Source organism: Salarias fasciatus, chromosome 20 (assembly GCF_902148845.1).
Source record: "Salarias fasciatus chromosome 20, fSalaFa1.1, whole genome shotgun sequence".
In the NCBI taxonomy this organism is placed as follows: Eukaryota; Metazoa; Chordata; class Actinopteri; order Blenniiformes; family Blenniidae; genus Salarias; species Salarias fasciatus.
Genome location: NC_043764.1, coordinates 25,581,873 through 25,598,900, shown reverse-complemented (window position 1 = coordinate 25,598,900; position 17,028 = coordinate 25,581,873). Strand labels below are relative to the sequence as shown.

The following is a 17,028-nucleotide window of genomic DNA, read 5'->3' as shown; positions in this document are numbered from 1 at the left end:
CCAATGACCGATATTGATATGTATGATCCATTTAAAAGCATTCTGCTTAGTGATCATAGATAAGATAGAAGTAGTGGATTTCATCTTTCTCCATTTTTTTCCGTGCAAAACACGTTTTTGATACAACTATATGTAAAGTTAGCTATTTCTTGACAATATTCATGTGTCATCCATCCACCGCACTCTTCCATTGCCTTCTGCATACTGCGTGCGTCAAGCCGAGAGCGCACACACAAGCGTGGCGCACATTTTTCTTTATCAGACAGATAACAATGTTGTTTTTCTTTAAATGACTCAAATTGGCCGATTCCGATATGACGGTTGATTGTGTGTGTGTGTGTGTGTGTGTGTGTGTGTGTGTGTGTGTGTGTGTGTGTGTGTGTGTGTGTGTGTGTGAGTGTGAGTGTGAGTGTGTGTGTGTGTGTGTGTGTGTGTGTAGGAGTGTCCTGCTGGACAGATCTGGGACGCTCAGCCATCAGGAGCTGAAACCAGGGCAGCCACTGATCCACAGAGACATATTTCCATGTGTGGCAGGTTGTCTGTCCTTAATTAAGCTCTCAGATCCTCTCCATATTTTATCATAATCAGTCATATTCCTTCACAGTGTAGTTGTGGCCGCTGACACGACCTGTCTTTTTCGAGACCGCTTTTTGCACATACATATCTATATATATATGGAAAATTGGAAAATTGGGGGCCACTGAGTGACCGCAGCCGAGAGCAGCGAGGAAAATGTGGACGGGAGCTGGAGTCGAGTGAAGGCAGCACAAGTAATGCATTTAAAACTTTTGCATTTAATCTCATAGAACTGATTTTCTACCACATTTCCAGGTATTAGTCACAGCCGCCACATGTCGACAATCCCCACGACACTCAGACAGGATTCTGTGCGTCGCTGCAAAAGGCTTTAACTCCCACTATTGGCTGATATGCTAAAACCACGACTTTAAGAAAACGCTCAATACCAACGCTGCTGGTGGGGAGTTTGTTCAACTCAGCCGTCTCCCTGAAATACAGCACTCTGAATAGGAGTTTATTTTTAAAGCAATAAACACTGGATTGCCAAAAGTATTTGCTCGCCTGCCTTCACACCAATATGAACTTGAGGAATATCTCATTCCTAAAGCAGAGGATTTAACATGAAGTCGGTTTCGGAGTGTGTTTATGGAAATCTTTGGCCATTATTCCAGAAGAGCGTTTGTGAGTTCAGACACTGATGTGGGCCGAGGATGTGGAGCCATCCGATGACGTGAGGCTCGTACCCAGCTGCTTGGCCATGGAACCCCTCCATGACGCTCCCTACGCTCTGTCCTGGAGCTCATCTGATGACCACATGAAGCTTGGAGGTCAGCATCTGCTGACCCCGCTCTGGGAGTTTTCGTGGCCATCACTGGCTGAACTGCCGTCGTTCCCGATCGCTTCCACTTTGTTTTTGCACTTCTGACAGTTGATTGTGAGAAATTTTCGCACAGGTGGCGTCTGATCGCCGCGCCACGCTGGAATTCACCGAGGTCCTGAGAGAGACCCATTCGCCCACTCATCTCTGTAGAAATAGCCTGCATGCAGAGGTGCTTGTTGTTGCACATCTGTGGCCGAGGAATTGATTGAAACACCTGAATCCGACGATTTGGAGAGCCGAACAAACTTTTGGAAATATAAAGTACCTCCAACAGGTGCACAGTCGTACTAAGAGACACAGCAGCTTTTTTCTCCTCACAATATGACGATATTTTCTGTTATTACTCCAACCCACCACACCCGCAGACACTGTGAAGGCCAGCTGCTCTCTAAAAATAAAATGGTTTGTTATATTCATTGATAGGACCACTCACAAGGCCAAGGCTGTGTGTTTTGCATGCCCTTGCTGATGTGTCAGTCTTGCACTTCTCCTGCTCTTCTCCATGAAGAAACCAGGGTCAAGCTGCACTTGAAAACAAAATATTCAAAGCCTTTTTTTTTTATCCTTTAGCACAGCAAAGTATCTTAAAAAAATACTGACAAACCAAAAATATAGAAATAGAGAAACATATTCTAACAGATGAATCGTCATTATTAACAGATGAATCTGACTGCAGGTCAAACCTGATATAACACCTTTCAAAATGCAATCCCAGAATGCATTTCAGGAACATTATGTTATTTTACCTATTTACCCCCTGCAGTGGTCCAGATCCCCAGGGATATGAGCAGCCCTGTTTGAGAAACACCTTTTTTATGTATTTATATATATATTTCCTGTGATGGCGGAATGCAGGAAGACTGTAAAAGTAATTTTAGTAGCAGCCACACACACACACCAATTTCATCTTGAGTGGGTCGGATCTGTAAAGTGCTGCCAGAATTACCTCTAAATTCAGACTTTAAAATGTTTCTTTATTGTGGTGCAGAATATACACGCTGACACTGTCTGTATTTTCACAAAGCCAAACAATTACAATCAAAAATGACTAAAATCTCGACATAAAGCCAATTTTAATGAAACCTCGTGGTGCAAAACGCATTGAAATGTCCAAGAAATGTCCTACAGCTGAAAGGTTACGGTCTTATGTTTGAAAACCCCTGCTGTAACGTGACATGTCCAAAATGCAGAGCAGACTCTGTGCTGTAGTCGGTGTTTGTTTGAGGCCACGACTCCTCGCTCTGCCTGACTATCATCACAGAAACCTGCCAGCATAAAGCCACTGGCAGCAAATAAAGCCAAAACAAGCAAGAAGCCCCAAAGATGGCTATTCTCCAGTCAGCAGGCCATAAAATACATGGCAATGAGTTTTTAAGTCGGCTGTTTTTCTTGAATTTTACTGCAGACAGCAGTGCTGATGAATGGCTGCTGCGTGTTCGTGACAACAGGGAGCTTGAAACCTTTTTAAAGATAAACAGCCAGCGCCAACAGGGAAAAGAGGGCTCGCGGCTACTATAGTTATTACATAGCTGCTAAAGGGTTGCAGGCGGAGCTCCTGCTGGGTTTGTCAGACAGACAGAAATGTGACTTTTTTTTTTTTTTTTTTTCCTGGATGGCTGTTGTCGAGCAGACTTTATGCTGACGGTGAGGATTCGTTACCCTCTCATACTGTAGATAAGAAGGAATAATATACATTAGGCAAACGTTCGCGGAGGATAACTATTACAATTCAACGCATTAAACACCACATCCATAAAAGTGAGGCTTTATCGCAGGTAATGACGCTCTTTTGCAGCCTTTATCAGGTAGCCTCCATGATGAATGCCAGGACGAATATGTCAGAGTTTCCCCGTCTCCGTTCCAGCTGGTATGTTGACATTAACGTCACCGTCAGCTCAGAGGTGGAATTAATTTTCCAAGAGACAAAGACACGTTTCCGTGACGACGGAGTGGGAGCTTCATCAAAAAGTTCCACCCTCTGAGCCGTTTTGAAAAAGTTGCATTTTCAGTGACTTTGACAACCATAGTCATGTGAACGGACGACCAAAACACAGGAAAAGTTTACATTTTCACTTGAAGACGTTGCAGAAACTAGATGCACGTTGTTCACTGTACCCGAGTGTCACTAAATTTTTATGCCTCACAATGAACAACAGGTTACTGCTTCTGCATCGTTTCTTATGACCAATTTTTATCACATTTTCAAACCGTTCACGCACACAAAGTCGCAGCTGGCTGTTTATGCAGCTGACAAATGGATCCTAAATGAGCTATTAAAGATCTCGATCAGGCAGTTTTAGGAGGAAATCCGCTGCTCAGAGCGAAAATATATGACTGATATGTTTTTCTTCTAAGTAAAAGTTTTCTATGCATTCACTTCTTCTTTGATTAACCATCTGCACTCTAATTAATTACAATTTGACATCGATCAGGGGTTCATTTATTAAAAGGCACAAGACGTCTTTCATGAGCGTGTCCGAGGCGAACCTGCCTTCGTCCGCAGTCTCCTCAATCATCAATGAATTCTAATTTTATAGCACTTTTCATGCAGAAGGTGTTTAGATGGAAGATGAGCCTGACAGGGAGTTAAAACACTGTTCACACGAAGGCTGAATAAAGAAACTGCTGGACTCACCCTCCTTTGATGTAATCCAGGAAGGTGTGCTCTGACTCCACATTGAATGACAGCAAGGACACCTGAGGAAGACCACAAAAAAACAACAAAGGTCCCGACAACTGTTAAGCAATCCAGACATGAACTCTGACCCCTGAGCTAACCACCCACATCATGGCTGATCCATGCAGACCGACTCCGCCGCCTAAGCAGCATATTAGTGTTACAATCAGTGAACATCATCGAGGCTCCGGACTGACCGATGATCTGCATGATGGATACCCGGTCACACATTTTAATTATCTATTCATGTCGCGCAGCAGCAGCAGCAGCAGCAGCGGGAGCTAACAGAGCTCCGGCTCATTCATAGCCGTCACAACTCTTCTCTGAAAGGACAAATGTGAGTGCATCCTTCATGCATTTGGATATCCTGTCACCGGAATGTTTTCCCATCTACTTAGCGTCACTGTCCGGATCGTCAGCTCAGAGACTGGGAAACGGTGCAGGAACACTGGAGCTGAACTGCCCCGTGCGATCCATTTAGAGGAACCTTCTCAGTGAATATACAAGCATGGAGGGGAGGAGTGTGAGTGCAGTGGGAGATCTGCCCCTATCTCTCATCTCAGACTCACCGTCCCAGAGTTGATGTATCTCTTCTTCTTTATTTTCTTCTTGGCGTTCACCACCTGGAAGGAAGGCAGAATAGAAAGGAAGGATAATGATAATGTAAACTTGCTGCACAATTCCTTTCATCCACCCTTGGGCAAGTAATAAAAACATCTTTGTCCTCCTACTCCATGTCTGTGAGGGTAATGGAGCATGGGAGTGAATCCAATAACTGCAGTAGGCGAGAATGAGATATCATTGATCATACCTTGCAGCAAATCACAAATTATACAGAGGGACTTTTATAAGCACCTACCCAGCCCCAGGGAGAGAGAAACATATGTACCATGTCTCACCTATATTATAAACAAAATGATAACCACATACAGGGCGAGCCACACGGTGTGCAAATTCACAGGTGCACAATAATGTGTAATGTAGACAGAGAAATTACACACAAATTGGGGAGGTAATAGTTTGCAATGAGCAACTACAACATTCCCCTGTGCGTTTAAAGGTATGCGGCCCTGAACATGAATGCAACGGGAAGCGAGGTCAAACATCTCCCTGCCGCTCATTCCGGCGGTCCACACACAAACAGAGAGCCGCGGCCCGGGGGAAGCCGCGCTGTATAATAAACTAAAAGCTGTCCCACTCTCCGCTTTTCTTCCCTCCTCCATACTTCTCCGTTCTGCTTCCACGGTTTCTAAAGCTACTTCTCAACTCGTCCAACAGAGACGGTGCCTCACAGCACCGAGGAAACTGTCCCGCCACCGCCGGGTTCACGTCACGTCACAAAGACAGCACTTTCGACGAGCATTAGCCTGGTGTTAGCGCACAGGGTTGATGTCTGAGCTGTGTGTGTGTCAGGTTGACTCAGCACAGAGCCAAACACTGCGGTCGGTGACCTGAACAGAAAAGATGGAGTCTTGTCATTTTTTTGGCCACATCCTGACTCTTGAACCGAGGTCAAGACCTGGCCAGGAGGGCACGGAGAAACTGCCGAGCTGCACTTTCTAATTAAAACACGGAAAGTTTGGGTGAAGGGTAATGGCTGCACTTCCATCTGCCGTGTCAGCAGTGTGAAAGGCCGGATCTGCATGGCCCTCGCCCCTCCACTCTGACTCCAAGGTCCCGTTTGCACCACCTTGTCAAGTGAAAGTGCAAAACTTCCGTTGCGTTTTAGGTGTCTGTTTAAACAACAGTGCTGGTTGAAGCCACTGAAATTTTTCACCCAGACTCTGCTAACCTCTCCTGTACTGCCTCTCCCTCTTGGTCCGCTTCTTTTCCTACCACCATGATGAATTCAGAAGCTAATGTAATATGGCAAGTGTTTTAATGAGTCAGTGCCTAACAATAATACCCAATCCAGGAGAAAAAAAAAACAAAACAAAAACTGCATTATTCTGTTTTCCACATTAATTTGTATTCGGACCGCAGACGCAGCATTTCTCAGCGGGTCCGCCGCAGCACTTAACCTCTCCGAGTTGGGCCCCGGACAGACTGACGAGAAGAGCTATTAATTTGAAGCAGGCACAGCCGGCCTCAAACGAGCAGGACCCGAAGAGTCTCCAGCCATTAGAGAAGACCCCGCTGAAGCCGAAGGCCACGCTGATTTGCTCCTAAATTGAAGTGGGTTCCTCACAGCGGCGCCCAGAAATAGAGCTCGGGTCTCTTTTGTGTCCAGCAGAGTAACTCTTGACAGAGGCGCTTCCACAGTTGTTCATTAACAGTCTGTGTGTTTAAAGTGTCTCGTTTCATTTGAGACACATTTAGTATCCAGAGTAGATAAACGATCTGAAGTGGATATAAATACAGTCTAGATTCACTTTGTCATCTGGATTGTTCTTTTAAGCCCCCGTTGACCCGACAATGTTTTTCAAGTGAAAAAGCAAATCTTTCATTGAATTTTGTGGGTCTTTTTACGTGGCAGCGGCACTCAAAGCCACTGGAAAAGCAACTTTAGAAAAACAGATCCCAAGGAGGAATTTGTTGAAAACCCTCCATCTCCATGTAAACGAGTGAAAAGTCAGCTTTCTGACAACAGTCGGGCTCCGTCTCCCGGGAGACGGCCGAGCCGCTGCCACTGTGTGTAGTAAACAGTTTTTCTGCACTTGCTCAACTAGATGGACGATAACTTGAACCGCTGTGGCGTAAATGGGGCCTTAGAGCAAAGGAATAGCCGTGAAATGCACAACAATGAAATCGAAACGTGCAGCAAGGTTCGCCTCCTCTCCGTACGGGACCACCTCTCCGACGGAGACAAACAGGCCAATAACGCTATCGACGCTCTTTATCGCCACTTACCTCGTACACGTTTAATTGGCTCTGACCCCGACATAGTTCTTTATAGCTTGTGGTGAATTCACCGATGAAATCGTGGCTGAAGGAAACAGACAGAAAACTGTAAGTATTTACTTTGGAAATGTACACAGATAGTGTTTGAAAATATTACTAAAACATGTGAATGTGATCTTTGAACAAATGCAAAACAGTTTAAAAAAAAGTGTGACTCTTCATGAGAAAGACATGACAACATTTTCATGAAAATCATTTTGCATATGTGCAACACTTTACCTTCCATCTCTGTCCCAATCGTATATCTCCACCTTAATCGTCCTGTGGAACACAAGAAAATGTGACTGTGGGCTCAAATTAATTCGGTATATGAACTGCTCCTGCTTTGCCCTTGAGCACAAACTTCACAAAGAGCAGTTTTAAAATGACTCAGCACAAAACAAGCTATTAAAGCTCATTAATTGTTAGTGTAGGCTAAATTAAATCAATGGAGGGGAGCTGGGTCTGTGTTTTGCATGCTAAAGATCCAAACATCTCTCTGAAGATTTAACGACTTTTCTTTTTAACCTTTTCAAAGCTGCACACCGGGGCTGGTCAGTTTTTGGGCAACAGTTGATTAACCAAATAAATGCAGTCAAGATCCAACGCAGCACGTTGTCGTATGATAGCACAACGATATCTGCTGTAATTGTTTAGCACTGAATTTCCCAAAGTTTTTGCAAACTGTTCTTTTTTTTAATCCACCTGAGAGAAAAGAAAACCCTTTTGGTGCGAGTTCCTAAAGTATGTTGGAAGGTGGAAAAACAAATGTGCAAGCCTGAGAGAATTCACTAAAAACCAGACAAGTGCTTCCTCTTTTTTTTTTTTCTCTTCTGAATCTGATGGAAAACAAGCAGGTTTTTTTTTTTTTTTCTTCTCTCCCAATTCTCTCATCAGCGGCTGTCAATCTGGTGTCAGCGCCTCCATTAGAGGGCGCGGTGATGGAGGGCTGCCCCGTTCCCCTGACCTGAACTCATTCTGTCTGCACCGCTTGCCCCACAACAAAGGTGCAAAAAACACTATAATTATTTTGTGCGCCGGTGCTAAAATGAGCCGACGTCTCGCTTGGAGCACTGAAACAACAGGAAACACAAGCAGATATTCGCAGTCTGAGTACGATGAAATCTTCCCCTCCGGTCATGACTGACAGAACAAAAGCCCTGATGTGTTTTGACACTCTGGCGGCGGGTGAATCTCCAGTGACAAGCCGACATCAAAATGATGATCGGGGTCGGTTTGGTACGATGGCACGTCTTTACCCTGCAGATCAGTTTCATTTTGGCTCTGACATCCACTGCATCTCTGAAAATGAGAGACTTCACTTTCTGATTAGTATTAAATCCCGGTAATTTCGAGAGATTTATCAGGTTCAGATGAAGCGAAAGACTGCAGACGCAGTGAAAACACTACCGTTAAATTTTTCTCACGTTTTTACTGCTTCTGATTCACTTGCAAAATGAGGCCAGTTGTAATTAACATAAAGCTATTATGTTTTACACAGAACTTGGAATCCGTTTGATTGAAAAATGATGAATCAAAAGAGTCAAAATTAATGCGGCTCTGCTGCATAGATCTCTAAAATAGGGCATGTCGAAAATAACAGCACAGCAAACTCTTGACATCCTACAATAAAAAAAAAAGTCAAGCGACCCTAAATTGCTGTAGATTTCTCCTGCCATCATAATCCTCAAAGGGATTCGAGTGTCTTTCATGCTCCTTCTCCATCACTCTGACCCAATTAGCTTCTGTGAGCAGGTGAGCGCAGACGAACGGAAGCAAGGAATCTCTGTTGACACCGAGTGCGGCGGGGAGGTCGCGCTTTGACATGCCGCTTGACGACTTGTACGTTTTCTACAGGCTACACACTTTAATGTTCATGTGCACACACACACACACACACACACACACCAACACTCCTTTGTTGTTCCAGGCCCCCGTCAGCCTCTCACCCCACTTTCTTTTCCCTTCTTATTTCTTCTTCCTGCCAAAACTGTTCCTGCTGCTCAGGTGTCCTGCAAAGCCCTTTGCTCTGAGGAGATTCAGATAAGATAGGAGACGCCGCGGCAACGGCCAATCACAAACTGGAAATGCTCTGAAAAGCTCTCTCGCTGGTGGAGGGCAAATCAATGAACAGCGGGGCCGACGCGGCGAGTCGTCAGGGACAGGCCTGTAATGATCACATATCTGATGTAACGACACTGAAAAAAAAAATCAAAGGCTTCCAAATCTGATTGGCCGTCATTTGAGGGGAAAAGAAACCTGGTATTTAAACTTTGAGTCTATTCCTCTGTGGAAAATCACTGTGTGTGTGTGTGTAATTAGTTACAAGTCATCCTTAAACCTGCCTCTCATAGTCTCCGTTGCAGAGCGCTCTGACGGGGATGGAGAACGGCTGCCAGACGGGGTTCAGCGTGCTCTTCACCACCTCGGTTTTGTGACAGATAGTGAACCTGGAGATAGAGAACAAAGGAGATTCAAAACCCCTCAAAAAACCCCAAAGATGGCATCTCCTCCAAACAGAATACTTTCACAACCTGATCTGTATGCAGCCGAGTTTCCGGGTCTCAGTCTAATTCTCTCGACCTTGGTTCCCTTTCCTCCCTGATCTTCACACCCTCCAACCCGGCTTTGATATACAGGAGCTGAAAGCCCACTGAGAAGCAGAAGCGAGAAACAAACTTACGTGCCATCCTCATTGCTCCTGTAGAAAACCATGAAGGGGTCTGACTTTCCAAAGAAGTCCTTTTTATCCAGTTTGTTGGCACAGAATTGCATGGTGGCATAATCCTGCAGTCAAAGGAAAAAAAAAACAAAATAAAACAAGCACCAGAGTCCAGGGTCAGACAAATGGGAAGACAGAGAAGTAGAGGACATAGTAAATCCACGCTCTGCTGTTTACCTCCTGCTGTTTGTTTATACATGCTGGGTGCCAAAATATAAAAGCAGCGAAGCACCGCATAAAAGCTGGACACTAACTGAATCCTGAAAAGAGGAAGAGCGAAAACAACCAGTGGCCTCTCGTTTCCAAAAACCGAACACACATTCATTACCGGCCCGTTATTATGCAACTCTTACGCTCGCAATGTGGGTAAGATAAGGGATGTGGAATTGAAAATATCTTATTGTGCATATAGTCGCAGCACGAGGCAGCATGCGAAGACAGAGAAATGGACTCTAAACCTCTGCACATGAACAAGGGGAGCTGTGTACAAAGAGGATGCGGAGGGTATGAGTGCAGCTAATGATACATTAGAAAGGCTGGTATTATCATAATTATACTCATTTCGGCAGCATTTCAATGCGGACGGCTATATCGAGGACAATGAGCATGCCCATAATGCTCTGGATTCCAAACAGTCTCCCGGTGGTCAAGGTATTACTCTGCATGATGGAGTAATGAGGCTGCATGGTGGGCTGGTTGGCCTGCGTCAGAATAAACTCTGCATAATGTTGTCGATCGCCACGCTGTGTGAGGCTTCCTTGAAGGACAACCTGAAATGGACGGCAGATGTACGTCAGCTGTCGAGTGAACTGAGTCAGTGTGACCAGCAGACACTCGCAGTCTTGAGCAGAAGAAGAAGAAGAGTCGTTTTCTGGTCTCCCGGGGCTCCCGGGGTTGAAAGTGCCACTATTAGATCTGAATCAGGCCGGCGCCGGGCAGGGCCCCCATCGATTTCCGTGACCCACATCAGTGTGGCGTGCTCCAGGCTGACCCAACCCTCATCACGCCGCTTCAAGCCTCGGACACCAGACGCATCGCAGACACACCCCGCTCTGGCACGAGAGCCAACTGCCGAGCGAGAGACGGACGCCGTAACGCTGATTCGATCGTTTACAGTATTCCCTCGAAAACGAGCTAATTTAATTATCACTGTTTCTTCATGACTCGTTTCCCGCCGACCCCGCCGCAATGTTGAAACCCACCAAAAGCAAAGGTCTGATTAAAACAGTCGGAGGTGGCAGCTAAACGACCGCCTGTATGTCTATTTTCATTTCCCGCTGTCGTTTTCAGGGTTTCTACCCAGTCCGTGATATCAGCAAAGAGGACATTACGGGAAAATTGTCTTTTTCCAATTTGTGTAGTTGGATATGAATCAGCCAACTTATGGAGCCATCCACTGTGTAAATTACTCCTGCGGTGTGTCAATCTCTCTCCAGGTGGCTTTTCATGAGAGAATCTAATTTCACAAATTCCCCCAAAAACAAAACACAACAAAAACAAATCATATGAGAAGAGCCTTTTTTTTTTTTCAGATCAGCTGGCTCCGCCCCCTAAAAACCACAGCCGTGACACTGGAGAGTGTCCTCCTTAACCCTGACACACCCCGTGCAATTACACTCCAACGGCAACGCCGTGCCTTCAGCCTTCATTAGGCTCACATGACACATCCCCACTTCGGTGGAAAGCGCTGTTCTCTCATTAAGTGGGGTAAAGACAGAACATTCATTTCAACCACCCAGGTTTAGGAGCAGCAGGGGAATAGAAAGCGCAGCGAGCCTCCTTTTTTCTCTTCCGCTGCTCCATCCATACCCCGCTGCATGCGGCGAGTGGAAAAATAACACATCCTGTCACCTCCAGACAGTGAAGCCGGCCTGTCAAAGGAATACAAAGCAATGCAGACAATGCTTGAATTTATGTTGCTGGAGCTGCTGACATCCTGGAGTACTGCAGGCTGCAGTGAATCACCACATGAATCATGAACCGGAGGCTCGTAGAAACCCGAAATTAACACAGAGCCTTTACTGCATCGCTTTATTCATGCGGGCGTCTGCTCATTGTGACTGTCGGTGCAAGGTGAAGGATTTTTCTCAATGTGACGATTAGTCAGATAACTGCACAGAACAAGAAAGAGAACTGAAATAAAACACTCATATGTAATATAGCTGGAGTTAATGGTTATAGGAGGTGTATTTTAAAATGTTCTCTAATGTCTCTTCTTGTTTGACCTTCGTAACTGTTCCTCTAGTCTGTCTGTCATTTCTCTGTGGTGAAAACCTCCTGAGGTGACTTTGCGGTCGAACTTACAGTAAAGGTTTGGAGAAACGTTTAAATACAAAAAGAGAGGTCTATTAATTCTATAGTAAAAATACTGATTAAAAAAACAATAAAATTAAAGTCTGTTTCCTGACTATAACAGTCATTTAGTAGTACTTTACTTGAGAAAAAAAACATTTTGTCCCGAACATCAACAGTAATTAGTGTTTTATAGCCCGAGTGTAGAGGCGTCTGTGGCAGATTTGTGGTTTTGGCCTATTTAAATAAAACTGCCTTCATTTGACTCGACGGTGTTCAGGTTGCATCACAAAACAATGTTTGCTCCTCCGTCCCCGGGCAGGCAGGAGCCGGTGGTTTACAGCTGTCACATGTAAAACGTGCTGTCCTTTAGCGGGATTCAAATCAGCCAGAGATACAGCTGGACCATGAAGACGATCTGAAAGCGAGCCAGCCGCTGCTCGGCGGCGCCGCGGATAACGACAGCCAAGAGGAAGCCTTTGATCCATGGAGAGGCTGTTGCTCTGTCTAATGACACCCGGCAAATCCACCGCCAAGGTGAGTGCCAGCCTGCGTCTGAGTTAACCGTCCCCACAGAACTTCCCCGCTTTATTCCCACTCTGCAGGTCTCGGTTTCTCCCAAGCAAGAGTTGTGGTGTTTACCTCAGGCGAAACAGAAGCTTGGCTGCCTCTTTTTATTGGTCACAGGTGGATTATAGAATAAACACAGTCCAGATGGATGGAAGCAATACCAAACCGCTATAATTCATAGGTGTGGGACTTGTGCTGACAGCAGTGTCTTCAGAGTCATCATTTATAAGCTGTCGTTTCTCACATTTTACTGTTCTCGGCTCAAAACCCGCAGCACTTCTGTTCAAGGTTAAGTTCTGAGTAAACAGGGCAGGTCCAGAGTGACACTCCGGGCCTGCATCTCTCTCACACTCTAAGTGAGTCTCCAAGAAAAGAAATGACCATTTGTACCAGTAACAATCATTTGCATTTATATTACTCAATCGCTTCTTGAAGTGGTGCTTCGCAGCGACGGCGCTAACTCCCATCGTCGCAGATTCAAAGCACCTGATGACTCACATCAACCTTTCAATGACTGTAAGCACCGGCACTTATGTACATTCAGCAGGACCCAATCAGTAACGGTTGTCATCCTGGTTTTATGATTATCTGCCTCTCTTTGAGATGCACAGCGATGCCTCAAGTAAAACTGGGAAAATGTGACCTTATCTGAGAAGGAAGAAGGAAACAAATGCCAGGGAGAGGCGTGTTAGCTCCATTAGGCACCACGAGTGGCGCGAAAATCGTATTTTTCAGATGAGTTTAGTGGATTAAATAACTAGGAAAGCTCAAAGCCCGAATGGAACTTTGTGCAAAACACTTCATCTCAATGTCGTTCCAATCCTTTGGCTCAAAACTATTATAGTGAATCACAGCAATCACCCATTGGTGTAACTTTGACCACCCACTCATGGACCTCTGCTGGACGGTCATCATTAGCCACATTCAGATAAACTCCGCTCACACAGCTGCTTCGTCTGTAACCTTTAACAGTAACAGACCCTGAAATTATGACTTTCGAAGTTTCACCAGATAATGACGGCAGAGTTCAACAATTCTGGATACTGAACGCCACTATAAAGCAAACCTGACAGAAAGTTACAAAGGGCTGAATCATTAGATGCTTGCATTCATTAGGACATCATAAAACAAGCGCCCTGAAGCCCAGTGGCTTACTGTACAGTCTCCGAGGGCGGCCAGTTGTTCTGCCCAATAAGTCTTGCTACTTTCTCCCGCTCCACCGGCAATAATGCGATTATTTACAATCTTCATTTAGCAGTGTGGAGAGAAAGCCAATGGGCATCAGTGGACAGAGGCTATTAACGCAGACTCATGGATTAACACACCACACATAGCAGCAAATGCCTGTTTTAGTGATTGGAAGAAGGCGCTCTCATTAAGGAGCCATTCAAACTCAAAGCCGACTCACTATGTACACAAATTCCCCATGAAAAACGCAATTGCATAGTAACGCGGCGTGTCCTGCTCGCTTAATGACGACGTTTATGATACAATATATCTCAGTGAAGTCGGAGCCATAAAACATCCCACTTCACTCCAGCACGCTCGTGAACGCTGTTAAACAGGCATTACGCACCGGCTCCCCACCACACACACACGCCGTCACACACTGACAACTGGAATCTTCCTATATCTTCAATTAAAATTCTTTTAAAAGGGTCCAGTTCAATGCAGATAAGTGAGACAAATGACTGGTTAAAAGCGTTTGTACGTACCCTGCAGTTTCCCAGCTCCTCGGCAGATAAGATGATGGTTCCACATTTCTTTCCAGGGATGCCGCTGTGGAAGAAAACAAATGATATTTTTTTATAAAAAATAAACACTTATAAACAATTCACTTGGTCACTGGTGATCATAACATCAGACAGTGGATTTATTTTTGTGTGGAGTCTACATGTTCTACCTTAGAAAATGTGGATGTTGTCGGGTATCATCTCACAGCATATTTAGGCTCCATTCAAGTCAAGTCAAAGTTTATTTATATAGCACATTTACGAGCGGCATAGCCGTGACAAAGTGCTTCACACAAGTGCAGAGAATAAAAGCAATCAAAAAACGGTGAAAAGACAAAACTACACAAACATTAAAACACATCTCAAACTCAAACTCCATTATCAGCACAACGTCTCAAGTGAAAACACATCTTTTGTGTTTTCATTTCAGAAAAGTTTTGCATTTACACAACGACATTTTGAGAACAATGTGTGTTTTTCACGAACTTCTCAGAAAGTTGCGTTTCCACTGACGGAATTCCGAGCTGACTCTAAAAGTTCCACCTTGAGAGCCATTTTCAAAAAGTTAGCGCCACAAAAAAGTTTGGTGTTTTCACTTGAAAACGTTGTGTTTGGTGATTTCGTGCTTTCTCCTTCTCAGAATTGCAAAAACAGCTAGAATGGATGGATGGATATTTAAAAAAATGTCCTGCAACAATAATAATAATAATAATAGAAAGCACATTTTCCACGAACAGAGCGTTAAAGTGTCTAACTGCAGCTGAGAAGCATCTTGTTTTCATTCAGCACAGTTTATTGACACAGCCGAGAAACATCTTCATCGGAGAGTACTGTATACCAGACAGAACTCTGAGAGGCGTTTAACATTTCATCACATGCACCGGAGACACGAGTATTTTTCACACGGAAATATACCTTTCATCCAGTAAGGACATGCGTGATTATAAAGGTACCGGAGAGTGACAGTTTGACAGCTCTAATGAGCACAACGTTGTTCCAGAACACCTCAGGTGAATCAAACGCAAGCTATAAATACGGCGAGCTGGAGTACAATGGGGAATAAAACTGCTGTGATACAGAAGTCCTCCTCTCCAGCTCCACAGTGAGACTTTGAAGCTCTGCAGGTCTGCAGCTGTTTACCACTGATTCCCACAGCGGCACACGATCAAGACGTAACGAGCACAAGAGATGTCCGACGTGTTTCTGCTTCTTTACATCAACGTTTCAAGTGGAAATGCATCGTTTTCGCATTTCCTTTTGAGAAAAGTTTCGCGTTTACAAGGACAACGTTCTAAAAATGAAGTTTGCTTACATGATGCTTGCTGACAGAAATACTGAAAATGATGTAGCTTCCATTGAGTGCAAAGAACAATACGCTACAAATACTAACAAAAAGGTAGCGTTCTCCCTCGTTTCCATAGAGGCGGAGACAAATCCTGAGCTTTTTCAAAAAGTTTCATTTTCCAAAAGTCAGATTTAAACGGTGACCCAAAATGTAACAGGAGTTTCTGCACTTCAACATGAAAACGTTGCCGCGTGAATGGGCCGTAAAATACCAGTCCATGTCATTTGGGCTCATTTCTTTGTCTTCAACCTATAGCAGCAACGTCCCACATCCACTGAAGCTGTAAGAGCAAAGATTAATTTCCACGCAGCACAGAGCTGAGGTCCGTTTTCTTTCCGATCATTCAGAGGCACGCCGGCTGCCGACACTCCTGTAATCTTTCCAATATATGCAGGAAGTTATTACACGAGCGTCCTGCTGTGGCCTCCGCCGGAGGCCGATCATTAGAAGGTCAAACTCGCTGGAGATCCTCCTCAAGCTGCGACAGCTGATCTGACTGTCGGTAATATCAGACTGCATACGGCCAAATGAGAGGCTTTCTTTCGCTGCAGCGGCTCACATTATTCATAAAGACAATGTAGAGAACGAACCTGCAGTGACTGAGCTGGCAGATTATGCCAAAGGGGCTATTCAAAGAGAGTCAGAGGTTTCCTCTTTCTTATCTGCCTGTGCAGGAAGTGTTTGTATTGTATTCTTAAGACATATGGTACAAGGTGTTTCCATTAACCTCTCTCAGGTTTCCCGAACCCATTACACATACCGGACAACGATCCATCACAGCTACTGTAGCCCATCGTGGACCAAGTTTGATCGATAGCTCAATACAACCGGACTGACCAGAGTATCCTGCCGCTGTAGTCTTTAATGAGGTAAATGAAGTCATTGCACTCTCAAAGGGCAGCCGCACTTCATTCCCGAGCTCTATCTTCAAGACCCGCGAAGGCCAGTCTCAAGGTGAATTAACTGTCCTTGAATTATTGATGCTTTACTCCAAGTCGCCACCCTGCAGTTTGATGACGGCTCAAAGAGCTAGTAAAGCCCTCGCCGACGAGGCCGGTAAACCTCGCACACTCCACGGGTCAAATTATCTCCCTGAGGTCATCATAATGGCTGATGCTCTCTCAAACTAGGAAATGAGATCCGGTGATTGATAAAGAATCAGCTCCGGGCACGTCAAGATGCGGCACAGTACTCTAATCTCTGCAGCTGAGAAAAGAGCAGGGAGCAAAAAGGCCAATGGTCCTTTTAAATTAGGCATGCATTATTGAGTGCGACATTTCCTTCAACAATGACGAGTTATAGTGAAGAGCAAGCAGGCACTGACGGGATAAATACAGTTCCTGCCAGTTATCTGTGGCACATGACTTCCTTGTTATTTTCTGGGAGCTCCAGCAGTTCCTTTGCTGCAAT

The 17,028-nt window shown here is 44.9% G+C and overlaps 1 protein-coding gene across 1 annotated transcript in view; it reads right to left on the bottom strand.

The window, feature by feature from the left end:
• Window positions 1-17,028, bottom strand: part of cpne5a (copine Va) — a 77,875-nt gene that overhangs the window by 27,563 nt on the left and 33,284 nt on the right. Inside the window, exons 8-14 of the mRNA XM_030118134.1 lie at window positions 14,256-14,319; window positions 9,640-9,743; window positions 9,302-9,406; window positions 7,197-7,238; window positions 6,927-7,002; window positions 4,646-4,699; window positions 4,035-4,096 (exon numbers count right to left, since the gene is read on the bottom strand). Coding sequence (XP_029973994.1) covers window positions 4,035-4,096; window positions 4,646-4,699; window positions 6,927-7,002; window positions 7,197-7,238; window positions 9,302-9,406; window positions 9,640-9,743; window positions 14,256-14,319 — 507 coding nt within the window. The remainder of the gene's footprint in view (window positions 1-4,034; window positions 4,097-4,645; window positions 4,700-6,926; window positions 7,003-7,196; window positions 7,239-9,301; window positions 9,407-9,639; window positions 9,744-14,255; window positions 14,320-17,028) is intronic.